Source organism: Hordeum vulgare, chromosome 5H, assembly GCF_904849725.1.
Source record: "Hordeum vulgare subsp. vulgare chromosome 5H, MorexV3_pseudomolecules_assembly, whole genome shotgun sequence".
Classification (NCBI taxonomy): Eukaryota; Viridiplantae; Streptophyta; class Magnoliopsida; order Poales; family Poaceae; genus Hordeum; species Hordeum vulgare.
Genome location: NC_058522.1, coordinates 535,079,315 through 535,091,246, shown reverse-complemented (window position 1 = coordinate 535,091,246; position 11,932 = coordinate 535,079,315). Strand labels below are relative to the sequence as shown.

At 43.7% G+C, this 11,932-nt stretch overlaps 1 protein-coding gene and 1 long non-coding RNA gene across 2 annotated transcripts; one reads left to right on the top strand and one right to left on the bottom strand.

The window, feature by feature from the left end:
- Positions 1–3,289: 3,289 nt before the first annotated feature.
- LOC123452424 lies at positions 3,290–6,727 on the bottom strand. The gene is made up of 3 exons (XR_006632599.1): positions 6,261–6,727; positions 3,466–3,687; positions 3,290–3,370 (listed from the first exon to the last, which is right to left on the bottom strand). It is a non-coding gene; the product is annotated as an uncharacterized LOC123452424 (long non-coding RNA).
- Positions 6,728–8,283: 1,556 nt separating this feature from the next.
- LOC123397172 (U-box domain-containing protein 38-like) lies at positions 8,284–8,977 on the top strand. Its single transcript, XM_045091823.1, has 2 exons — positions 8,284–8,882; positions 8,974–8,977. Exons 1-2 carry the CDS (start codon positions 8,284–8,286, stop codon positions 8,975–8,977), a joined length of 603 nt encoding a protein of 200 aa, XP_044947758.1.
- The last annotated feature ends 2,955 nt before the right edge of the window (positions 8,978–11,932 follow it).

Here is an 11,932-nt window from a genome sequence, read left to right as displayed (position 1 = left end):
AAAGCAATAAGCAAAACAATATATGGTGATGAGCTCATTAGAGCACTTGTACCTGATCAGTCTCATGCATCCGTCACCGGCGTCACCGGCTGCCGTTGTTAACCCTTGGTGTCATCTACACACAGACACTAACCCCCTATGTCAGGCGCGGTGGCTCGTCCCTCCCATTCGAGATTGTTGCTGAAGACATGGTCCGCCGCTGCACAACCGATGTCCATGAAATTCAAGGGCCCGTCAGATTCATAACTTGATCATATGAGAATAATCAAATAACGGTTTGGATTTTTCATCCACAACATCTTTGAATTTTCAACAAATACATTGTGAGCATATAAAATACCAATCTGCATAACCGAATATTAGAAGAAAATAGAGGGCCCAGAAACCTTGACTGGCGCCACGGCGGTGTGGTCCGTGAGGTTAAATTTCTCCAACACGGACGCGAAGATGGCGAGGAGGAGAGGGTCGTTTGCGTCGAGGCTGGGCTTCTCCGGCACGTACTCCACCTCCACCCGCAATACACCATGGCGTTAGGCGCCGCTCGAGCGGATTACGGGGCAACGGAACCGGAGCTCGCCTGAGAGCGGGGGTCGGATTCAGGACGGGCGCTCTCCTCGGAGAACTCATCGGCTCCCGCGGCCCTTCACTTCCTATCCCTGTAGCGGCGGCGGAGGTGGGGGTGGCTGCGCCCGGTGTCCCGCGACTTGGGGATCGCCGTGGCGGCGAGGACGGTGGGGGTGGCGGTGGGCATGATCGTCATCGGCAGAAGTGAGCGAGGGGACCCCCCCTCCTCCTTGGTCCCTCCGTTGCGCTCCTTCCTCTCTCTGGTGGCGATGATATTTGGCAGGGAGAGATGAGATCGGGAGTGAGGGGTGGGGGGAGGTGGGTGTGGTACGTGTATGTGTCGGCAGTTTAATCTCTCTTTGTTTTTTGAGCGACGATGGGTGGGAACGTGGGCTGGTTTTAGGGAGTGCGAGCGGGATCGAGCGGTTTTTTACCCTCTGCCATCGAGGGGGTGTGTCGCCTCCTCTTAAACTCTGCCAAATCTCCATCGGACTCAGCTCCCCTAACGTAGTGCAGGGTGAGGTTGGGTCACTCACAGGTGGGCCAACCCGCTTCCAGACCCACATGTCAGTGGCCCAACTATACCCTGCAGTACGTCAGGGGAGCCTCGTCCATCTCGATCATGGTTCTCGGCATTAAGAGTTGCATATGATGAAGCATTCAATTTGTCATATTGTTTTCGGTGGAACCAATACCGATGTATGGCACTTGTAAAAAAAGTGTGACCACAACTCCAATCGATTTCATGGGATGGTCATATACTAAGCACCTCATTTTAACATGGACAATGAAGTGTTAAGCATCGTTACTGCCTGTTTGGCAGTTGTGGTCAAGCTAAATGAAAGATGGAAACCGTGTTCGGGTTCTTTCCGTTATCATTACTCAAACCATGAATATTTTATTTCCTTTTGCATTCCTTTCGAGCTTAAGAAAAATACTCCATTATTTACCTTTCAAAAGTATTTATTTGTATCATTCACATCAAATAGAAGAAAGTACAACATAGTCATTTATTAGTTTAATAAGATTGTCTAATGGAGATTAAGCTTAGCGATACTATGACACAAAGATTACTCAACAAAATTAGTTACTGATACGCAAATTATTTATCTGACAAAAAATATGTCTTTATTTCAACATTATAAAAAGGGAATCAAAAGATTACATGCCATTGGCTACAACTGAAAAAAAAATACATTGCAGAATCGAGACAAGGAATCTCTACAACCTACAACTTTATCTCAAACGTAGGTACTACTATGTCCACTCTAACAAAACTATCTAGTATTAACATAAGCAGGAAGATTAGCAGCTTCAGATTGCAGAATAGAGAAAATGAATTGTTGCCATATGTGCAAGAGAGCCGTTGTTTCATATCTACTATAAGAAAATCTAAAAAAGTGATAAATTTTATCTTGTGCCCCTGCACCCTGAATCTCTCCGAGGAACATGAACTGTAGTCGTTTTTGGGCTCCCTTCTCATGCTCGAGACCGCAAGCTTGCCCGACCCTTGTCATAGTACATCCTTGTAGCCACAACAACCATGTCATCCACCCGTCGTGGCCATGCTGCTGGATGGTGGAATGTCACAGTCCGAGGGCAGCATGCCAATCTCCGATATGACCTTGCAAAACTGATATATAGATGTAACTGATCACAATCAGGAGAGATGTGATAATTCAAGTTACCTCATGAGATAAGCATGCTTCATGTTGACTGCCCCGCTCTTTTCAATACCATCTTCTTAGTAAGCGAATTGACTCCAGAAATTGTCAACGTCGCTGCAACTAAAAAATCAAGAGCCAATGGCAGAAGTTGTGAATGTTGCCGCATAAACAAAATAATAGAGGAAAAAGTTTACAAGCATGTCACAGAAACCTAGCATATGGAAATCTCATTTTTCCATAGCCGTTCATGTAATCCTTGAGTATCTCAGGGTGGTACTCCAATATCTCCCCAAATATAAGGTCCTTTGATGTCTTCTTTGATAAAAATTTCTTCGTTCAAACTCAAACTTAACTTTCAAAATTGGTTACATGATGGTTTGCTCTTTACTTGCACAAGACCCTTAAAAGGGGCATAAACCATGAATATATGATTTTGTAACGTAAATACAAATAGCTGCAAACTCGAGGGATCGTTTAGAACCCGACGACAAAAATGATATGCGTACCACTCAGTGTATACCTGCCCGGCCCCGCAACCTCAATCACCATTGCTTAATTGTGTGCTGCTCAAGCACCATTGGTTGCTTATATGTCGATGGCCCTGCTCTAATAGCTACGAGTCACCACTACAGAACATCCACAATCACGGCTGTTTCACGGTACAACGACACCGCCGCACCCACCCTGTTTTTGCCAGATGCCACCCTGGTCTCCACCCTGCCACCCCGTCTATTCGTCCCGATGTTCGTGATGGTACCGCACCACCTCACGCTGACTGCCACCCGCAGGCGTCATGTCCATTGGAATACCCCCTAATAACATGAGATTTCTTTACTTGGAAGCACTACAAAACAAAAGTATACATCTCTTACCTTGTAGGTTTTGTCCCCAAAGAAATGAATTTCTTTGAATTCTTCGAGATATCTCAAGCATAGGTTTTGTCCTAGCCTTGTGGGAATACCTGAATTCAGTGATGCAGTGGTAAATATCAAACTGATTATTTCTAGCGGATATTTAAGAGTTTAGAACACTCACATCAAAACTGATCTGCCCCCCCCCCCCCCAATAGAAAAAGTCAGGTTCAGGTGTGCGAACTTTTTACGAAGCACTAACACCATTTTAGGCCGAACGTTATGTACCTAAACAAAGCAAGCCGATTCAATTTCATGTTTTTAATAGCTATTCCCCCTTTCTGATTATAACCAACTACTTGTTCTTATAAGACAATTTGAACCTTATCATACTTCTCAAAATCATCACGTTCTTCTTGACTACAGTTCCTCCCTATAGGCGACACATTGATCATTCCACTCCTGAATTCTATGAATGTGCCCGTGAGCAAACATTTACTCGGTTAGTAAAGGGCTAGAGGGAATTATCGAACATGACTCTGCACTGACCTTTTAATTGGGATATCCAAATCCGCAATGTAATGAAGAGTGAATTTAATGAATTCCTGCAAAGAACACATAACATCACTACCAAAGCCTCAAAACTCACCGACAGCAACTGCCACCACTGACATCAACTACCATGAAAACTGACAGCATCTGCATGGCAAAAGAATTCCACAATAGTCAAATTCAGTAGAAGAAAACCAAGATATCAGGGAGCATTTTGAAACAAACAAAATATCATGCCAACTCAATTAACATGGTTTTGTAACATCATACCTTTCTGAAATGATCCACTTATTACATGTAGGTATCACTTCACAACTTAGCATATTTCAGGTAACACCAACATGTTCCTGAACATTTTGTCCAAGAACTTGATAAATTAAAATTATTGAAAGAGGAGAAAGCCTTCCAGTTTCATAACTATTAATGATTTTTTTTCTCAATTTGCAGGAAATAATTATTGATCCAGGGAATCTCATTGTGTCTCATTACAATGGTTTAGTCAATCTGCCATTAGACCCATGGCATTTATTGTTGGAATTATATCCTAGAGGCAATAATAAATATAGTTATTATTATAATTCTTGTATCGAGATAATCGTTTATTATCCATGCTATAATTGTATTGAATGAAGACTCATTTACATGTGTGGATACATAGACAAAACACCGTCCCTAGCAAGCCTCTAGTTGGCTAGCCAGCTGATCAAAGATAGTCGGTGTCTTCTGATTATGAACAAGGTGTTGTTGCTTGATAACTGGATCACGTCATTAGGAGAATCACGTGATGGACTAGACCCAAACTAATAGACGTAGCATGTTGATCGTGTCATTTTGTTGCTACTGTTTTCTGCGTGTCAAGTATTTATTCCTATGACCATGAGATCATATAACTCACTGACACCGGAGGAATGCTTTCTGTGTATCAAATGTCGCAACGTAACTGGGTGACTATAAAGATGCTCTACATGTATCTCCGAAGGTGTTGGTTGAGTTAGTATGGATCAAGACTGGGATTTGTCACTCCGTGTGACGGAGAGGTATCTCGGGGCCCACTCGGTAATACAACATCACACACAAGCCTTGCAAGCAATGTAGCTTAGTGTAAGTTACGGGATCTTGTATTACGGAACGAGTAAAGAGACTTGCCGGTAAACGAGATTGAAATAGGTATGCGGATACTAACGATCGAATCTCGGGCAAGTAACATACCGAAGGACAAAGGGAATGACATACGGGATTATATGAATCCTTGGCACTGAGGTTCAAACGATATGATCTTCGTAGAATATGTAGGATCCAATATGGGCATCCAGGTCCCGCTATTGGATATTGACCGAGGAGTCTCTCGGGTCATGTCTACATAGTTCTCGAACCCGCAGGGTCTGCACACTTAAGGTTCGACGTTGTTTTATGCGTATTTGAGTTATATGGTTGGTTACCGAATGTTGTTCGGAGTCCCGGATGAGATCACGGACGTCACGAGGGTTTCCGGAATGGTCCGAAAACGAAGATTGATATATAGGATGACCTCATTTGATTACCGGAAGGTTTTCGGAGTTACCGGAAATGTACCGGGAATGACGAATGGGTTTCGGGAGTTCACCGGGGGGGCAACCCACCCCGGGGAAGCCCATAGGCCTTGAGGGTGGCGCACCAGCCCTTAGTGGGCTGGTGGGACAGCCCAAAAGGGCCCTATGCGCCTAGGAAAGAAAATCAAAGAGAAAAGAAAAAAAAAGAGGAGGTGGGAAGGGAAGGAAGGACTCCCACCCACCAAACCAAGTCCAACTCGGTTTGGGGGGGAGCCTTCCCCCCTTGGCTCGGCCGACCCCCTTGGGGCTCCTTGAGCCCCAAGGCAAGGTCCCCTCCCTCCCACCTATATATACAGAGGTTTTAGGGCTGATTTGAGACGACTTTTCCACGGCAGCCCGACCACATACCTCCACGGTTTTTCCTCTAGATCGCGTTTCTGCGGAGCTCGGGCGGAGCCCTGCTGAGACAAGGTCATCACCAACCTCCGGAGCGCCGTCACGCTGCCGGAGAACTCTTCTGCCTCTCCTTCTCTCTTGCTGGATCAAGAAGGCCGAGATCATCGTCGAGCTGTACGTGTGCTGAACGCGGAGGTGCCGTCCATTCGGTACTAGATCGTGGGACTGATCGCGGGATTGTTCGCGGGGCGGATCGAGGGACGTGAGGACGTTCCACTACATCAACCGCGTTCACTAACGATTCTGCTGTACGATCTACAAGGATACGTAGATCACTCATCCCCTCTCGTAGATGGACATCTCCATGATAGGTCTTCGTGCGCGTAGGAAAATTTTTGTTTCCCATCCGACGTTCCCCTACATTTATTTGTGAACAAACAAATGCTAAAGAATCATTTATTCTCCACTTGATCTAAAGATCATTCGTCCACTGAAACTGCAATCTGCATCAAATCCCACGACACAATTCTGTAGTCAAAATGCCCAATCAATCATGGTTGTGTCAAAGATAAGGCAAGGATGATCCCAGTAAGCATTTAAGAGAATTGTGCTGCTGAAGAAGATACGAAAGACACACTTATCAAAATTTCTCACGGGTAGGAAAATCACAAAAACGAAGGAGGGGATCAAGATTGACGAACCTTTGACATCATGTCCTGAAGTACGGGTTGTTGGCGCTCCCCTCATCCTTGTACTTGTTCTACTCAGCCGCACGCACCCTCGATGTAGCCACCGCCGAGATGTTGTAAGGACGTCATGCGGGTCGGCGGCCTGAGGGCAGGGGTCGGACTCAGGGCGGGCGCTCTCCTCGGAGAGCTCACCGGCTCCCGCGGCCCTTCTCTTCATATCCCTGCAGCGGCGACGGAGGTGAGGGTGGTTGCGCCCGGTTTCCCGCGACTTGGGGATCGCCGCGGCGGCGACGGCGGTGGGGGTGGCGGTGCGCATGATCGTCATCGGCAGAAGCGAGCGAGGGGACCCCCTTCTCCTTGGTCCCTCCGCTGCGGTCCTTCCTCGCTCAGGCGGCGACGATATTTTGCAGGGGAGAGATGAGATCGGGAGCGAGGGGTGGGGGAGAGGGGAGAGGTGGGTGTGGTACGTGTGGGCTGGTTTTTGGGAGTGCGAGCGAGATCGAGTGGTTTTTTTACTCTGTGCGATCGAGGGGGTGGGGATGGGGATCGATAGGTGGTCGAACGGTAGAGGGTTTTCTTTTTGAACCGGTTTTTTTCTGTATCTAATCTATTGGTTTTTGGAGGGATGGAAAAAGTCGGTGGGCCTGCTAGCGGTGGCAGTGCTAGCGAGGGGCGATTTCTCGTGGTCGAACAATCACGACAGACGGCAGATCCCTCTTTAATAGTAGAGAGATGTTTTAGTGTTTACTTATTTCCATAGAGGTTGTACATTTTAAATATATATTTGAAAAAAATATAAATATCTTACATTTTTCAAATGCATATTGTTTTTCAAAAACACATTTTAACTCTTTTGAATACATTATTTAAGTACGCACTGGAACATTTTTTAATGATAAAAACATTTTTCCTAAACTATTCAATATATTTTTTACATTGTAGAAACATTATTTTTTGAAAATGTCACGGACATATTTCTAAAACTTATAAATATTTTTAAAATGTAATTTACATAATTTTAATGTGCAACTCATTTTTTTAGTTATAGAAACATTTTTTACAATGTACTCCCTTCGGTCTTAAATATAAGTCTTTGTAGAGATTTCACTAGTGACTACATACGGATTATAATGAATGAATCTCGCTTTAAAATATTTCTATATACATCCATATGTAGTCCGTAGTGGAACCTTAAAAAAGATTTATATTTCGAAACGGAGGAAGTATAAACACCTTTAAAAATTGTCACATAAATCTTCTAATTGACATTGTACATCTTTCATATACATCATATTTTTTCTATACATGTTTAACATTTTTGAAATGCAAGATAAATATTTTTTTAATTATGTAAAGTATGTTTTGTAATATATATATTTAGAATATAGCTAAATATAAAATAGTTAGAAAATAAAACAAAAAATTGAATAAAAAAGGAAGATAAATAACATCAAATAATAACATGATCTCAGCTTAATGATTGGACATGGTCACTGGGCCGGCACGAAACCTGCTCCGTGCAGGGGAGTCATGGTAGGACCCACAGCGGGCGACACATATCCGCCCGGCTTCCGCCCCCACGGAAATCTCTGGGAGCTCTTGTTCGGCACTTTAAGCAGGTTGCTGGCGCGGACGCCGATGGAAATTTGGGCTGGCCCATTATACACAAGCGCTTCGCTCGATCGCATGCAGGTCACTCCTTCATTCGATCGCTGGATCTTTTTTTTTTTTGTTACTAGCAAAAGGACCCGTGCGTTTCAACGGAAAAAAATAATACCACATATTTTTAATTAAAGAATTTAGAGAAAGAAATTAAAGAAAAGAGATAGTAGTATTGCACAGTCCATTAGGCGTGCCAATGCCCAGCCTTACCCACTCCTAAATCCCCTAACCTAGCCCGTGACACCACATAGTAAATTTGGCCTCGCGCTCAACAAGGAGAACCGCGCCGCCATCGGCGTGCTGGGCGCGGTGCCTCCCCTGTTGGACCTCCTGACCTCCCCCGCCCACCACCCGCGCGCGCCGCGACACCGGGATGGCCATCTACCACCTCTCGCTGGCCGCCGTCAACCAGTCCAAGGTCGCCCGCTTCCCGGGGGCATCCAAGGCGCTCCTCAGCGTCGCGTCGAGCGCCGTCGAGCCCATGCCCATCCGCAGGCTGGCCCTCATGGTGATCTGCAACGTGGGCGGCTGCTCGGAGGGCCGCGCCTCTCTGATGGACGCGGGCGTCGTCGCGGCCGTGTCCGGCAGCCTCCTCTCCTCCCACGACGTCGCCGAGCTGGAGGAGTGGTGCGTGGCGGCGATCTACGCGCTGAGCCGCGGCAGCCTCCGGTTCCGCAGCCTGGCGCGCGCGGCCGGCGCGGACAAGGCCCTCCGCTGCGTGGCCGAGGAGGGGACCCCCGGCGGCGTCCGGCGCGAGATGGCGAGGAAGACGCTGCGCGCCATGCGGGGCGACCTGGACGAGGAGGCGGACCTGACCGGCAGCAGCCTGGAGTGCGGCGACGGGGACGACTACGGCGGGAGCATCGTGTCGGACGGGTTCATGTCGTTCCAGTTTAATTACCTAAAAGATAGGGGCTTTTTAAAAAGGCAGCGATGGGTTTTTCGACGGAAGTGCAGTTCAAAATTTCACAGGTCTTCTATTTTAATACGGCTTGCATGTAGATTTAATACGTACAAAGAATCAGTCAAGTGACCTTCAGTTTCATCTCTAATCCTGATTTAGTTGACGTGTCCATTCCCAACCCGGATGAGTACCGGTATGAAAGAAAGACGAATAATGACTTATTTATTAAGATTGCACCCTAGATAGTATTTTTATTAAACATTTAACAGATAAAATAATATCATATTTAAATTCTACATATTTTTCTAATCAAACTCCATGTATAATATGTTAAATTTGGAGTTACGGTTTAAAAGATATGAGTATTTAAAAAAATATTTAATATATACTACGAGTTTAATGTCATAACCAGTAAGGGCTTTTTTTGTAAAATCACCTCGATGGGTTTTCCGATGGAAGCGATAGCCTCTTTATTATTAGGTAAAGATATCAGATGAAAAAAAGATTGGTTGTTGACTGATGACTCTTACATAAATGTTCACCAAAAATCGAAAAACAAATCAAGTATCGAATTAAAAAATCATCAATTTTGAAAAAAAATCAAATTCGAAAAAGGTTCATCAATTTTGAAAAACCAAAAAATTCATCGTATTTCGAAAAAAAAAAGGTTCGTCAAAATGGAAAAGGTTCTTCAGTTTTGAAAAAAAGTTCACGAATTTAAGGAAAAAACAAGAAACATAAAAACAAAAATGGAGAACATAGGCGGGCATTTCATGTATGTAGAAATGAAAAACAAAACACATATATACGCATGAAGATGGCGTAGTGGTTAGGGCAGTCGACCCGAAGCGAGGAGATCGCGGGTTTCGAACACTGTCACTCCTATTCCCGAACCAGTTTTGAGTTCTCGAACAGGACAAAAAACGTAAAAATGGCCCGGCCAGGAGTTGAGGCATAGTGCATGCTGGTTTGCAGGTTGAACTGCAACCAGCGCCTGAAGTGCCAAATAGGGTCTGCCCAAATTTTCCAGGTTTCTAGCACGTCATATTGGTACATGCTGCAGCAGTTGGGTCTGGAATTGCTCCGTTGCCAACTGGTCGCTCATATCATAAAAATGGGCCATATTAGCCAAAAAAAATTGGCATCTAACCTCGACCATGCAGGCCACATCTACCTCAGCCCAGTTACTCCACAGCCACGCTAAACAAAACTGGTTTGCAGTCCTCTTACCAAAAAAAAAAAACGCTCAAAAAAATGTTCTCTTACAAAAAAAAAAAAAAAAAAAAAATGTCTGCAGTCATCTCGAGGCATCATGCTTCGCTGTCTCTTTTATTAGTAAAGGTATATAAAAGATGAGCAAATTCTCGTGTGAAATAGGGTAGTCAGCTAACTGACAAACTTTGTCTAATCACACCCACCACTTGAAGTTACTTTCGGAGCTCCCATTACAAGTTACTTTCACAGAGATCCTTCAGAATTCGACTGACGGCTAATATATTCATACTTTTCCCACAATTTCCGCAACGTCGTTTTCTCGTGTCCAGACTCGCTTCATTCGGAGCTCTTCAGCCTTCACATGAATGGGCACCGTGACACCCGTTGTAAATTAGGAATCAGAAACCAAGTCTTCAAAAAGAACAGTAGAATTTTCAACCCTAATTAAAGTGGACAGAAGCTCAGTTTGTCTGGCTATTCAATAACCATTTGAAAGGCTAAAAACTTCGGCAGACAAACCTTTTGCGTGTTGCAAAAAAAAGGCTGAAAACTTCAAAGGAAGAATAGATGTGTATATACTACTTCAAACATCAAAACTATCCTCTCTGAATGACCAAAGATGAGAAGTAAAAAATGCAAGGTACCATTCTCGCAGATTGTCATTTTCAAATCAATACAGTAATCCATTCAGCTATTTACCAATCCCAATAATCCTTTTCACAAAAAAATATCATTACAGGAACACAGCTCGAAATGTGAAACATAAATATTACAGGTTCGTTAAATAGATGGACACACACAAAAAGTACCACCAAATAAAATCTACCCTGATGCAAGCCAGCCTACATCATCATGCATACCAGTGACATCATATTACCCTACCATTGATAGTGACTGAAGAGACCCAGGGGGAAGGGGTCAATAAGTAATAAATGACAATGGTATACTTCAAACCACTTCAAATCAAGCAAATTATTTGACTTTAAAGTTCTCCGCAAAGTGGGCATAATAGAGGCACATTAAAATGAAGGGGATATGACAGAATACTTACAGAGTTGCCCCTGGGTATCCCTGAAAGGCACTCGCACATCAAATGGCTCCAAGAGTATAGCTTAAAGTTTTTACAAGGAGCCAGTATGAACAGGACAGCTGCCAGCAAGAATCAGAGAAGATGCAATCTAAAGGTCAGATCATGCTAATAAACTATTGCATGATGTAATACTATATTAGGAATTGCCAGACATAGACGGAACTTCACGATAAAAGCACCTGATATAGTATAGATAGCAATAAGATGTTGTGGTTGTTGTTCATGTATGCTAATGCCGACTTATCATGCTTTTACCAAATGTTGTGTCAAAACAAAAAAAAGGACGGTTGCCACCCACCATCCAGAAGAGGAAAATATTTAGCAGTATTTATGGCATCCACATTTAGAGACTTCTGATGTACAATTAGCGTGCCATTTCTTGGAATATCAATTCAGGGTATATGTGAATCTTTTTTGAGAAAGTGTATATGTGAATGTTACTTCTTCTCTTCTATATAATGGAAAAAAGACTTAACTCCACTTCATAATACATGACTTGCTAAAACAATTGAGATTGGTCAAATGAAAGTAATACTGCCACATTTTTTCATGAAAAATATTTCACAAATTTATAATTATTTAACTTTTAAATTAATAACATGTTCATATGAAAATAACATTAAAATTTGCACCCAGGCCATTTGTATAACTGCATGCATATTTTAGGACGGGTCACAAGGAACGGCAGGAGTATTTTCCAAACAAAAATTAGCACGAAGATCAAACCACAGAATATGCAAGTAAAGTATATAGCCAAATGAGAAATAACGCATGAACCAATGGAAGCAGACTAGATAAGAAGATCTCACTAAA

Excerpts from the sequence above, each read along its gene's own strand:
- LOC123397172 (XM_045091823.1), top strand. The coding sequence starts at position 8,284 with ATGGCCATCTACCACCTCTCGCTGGCCGCCGTCAACCAGTCCAAGGTC.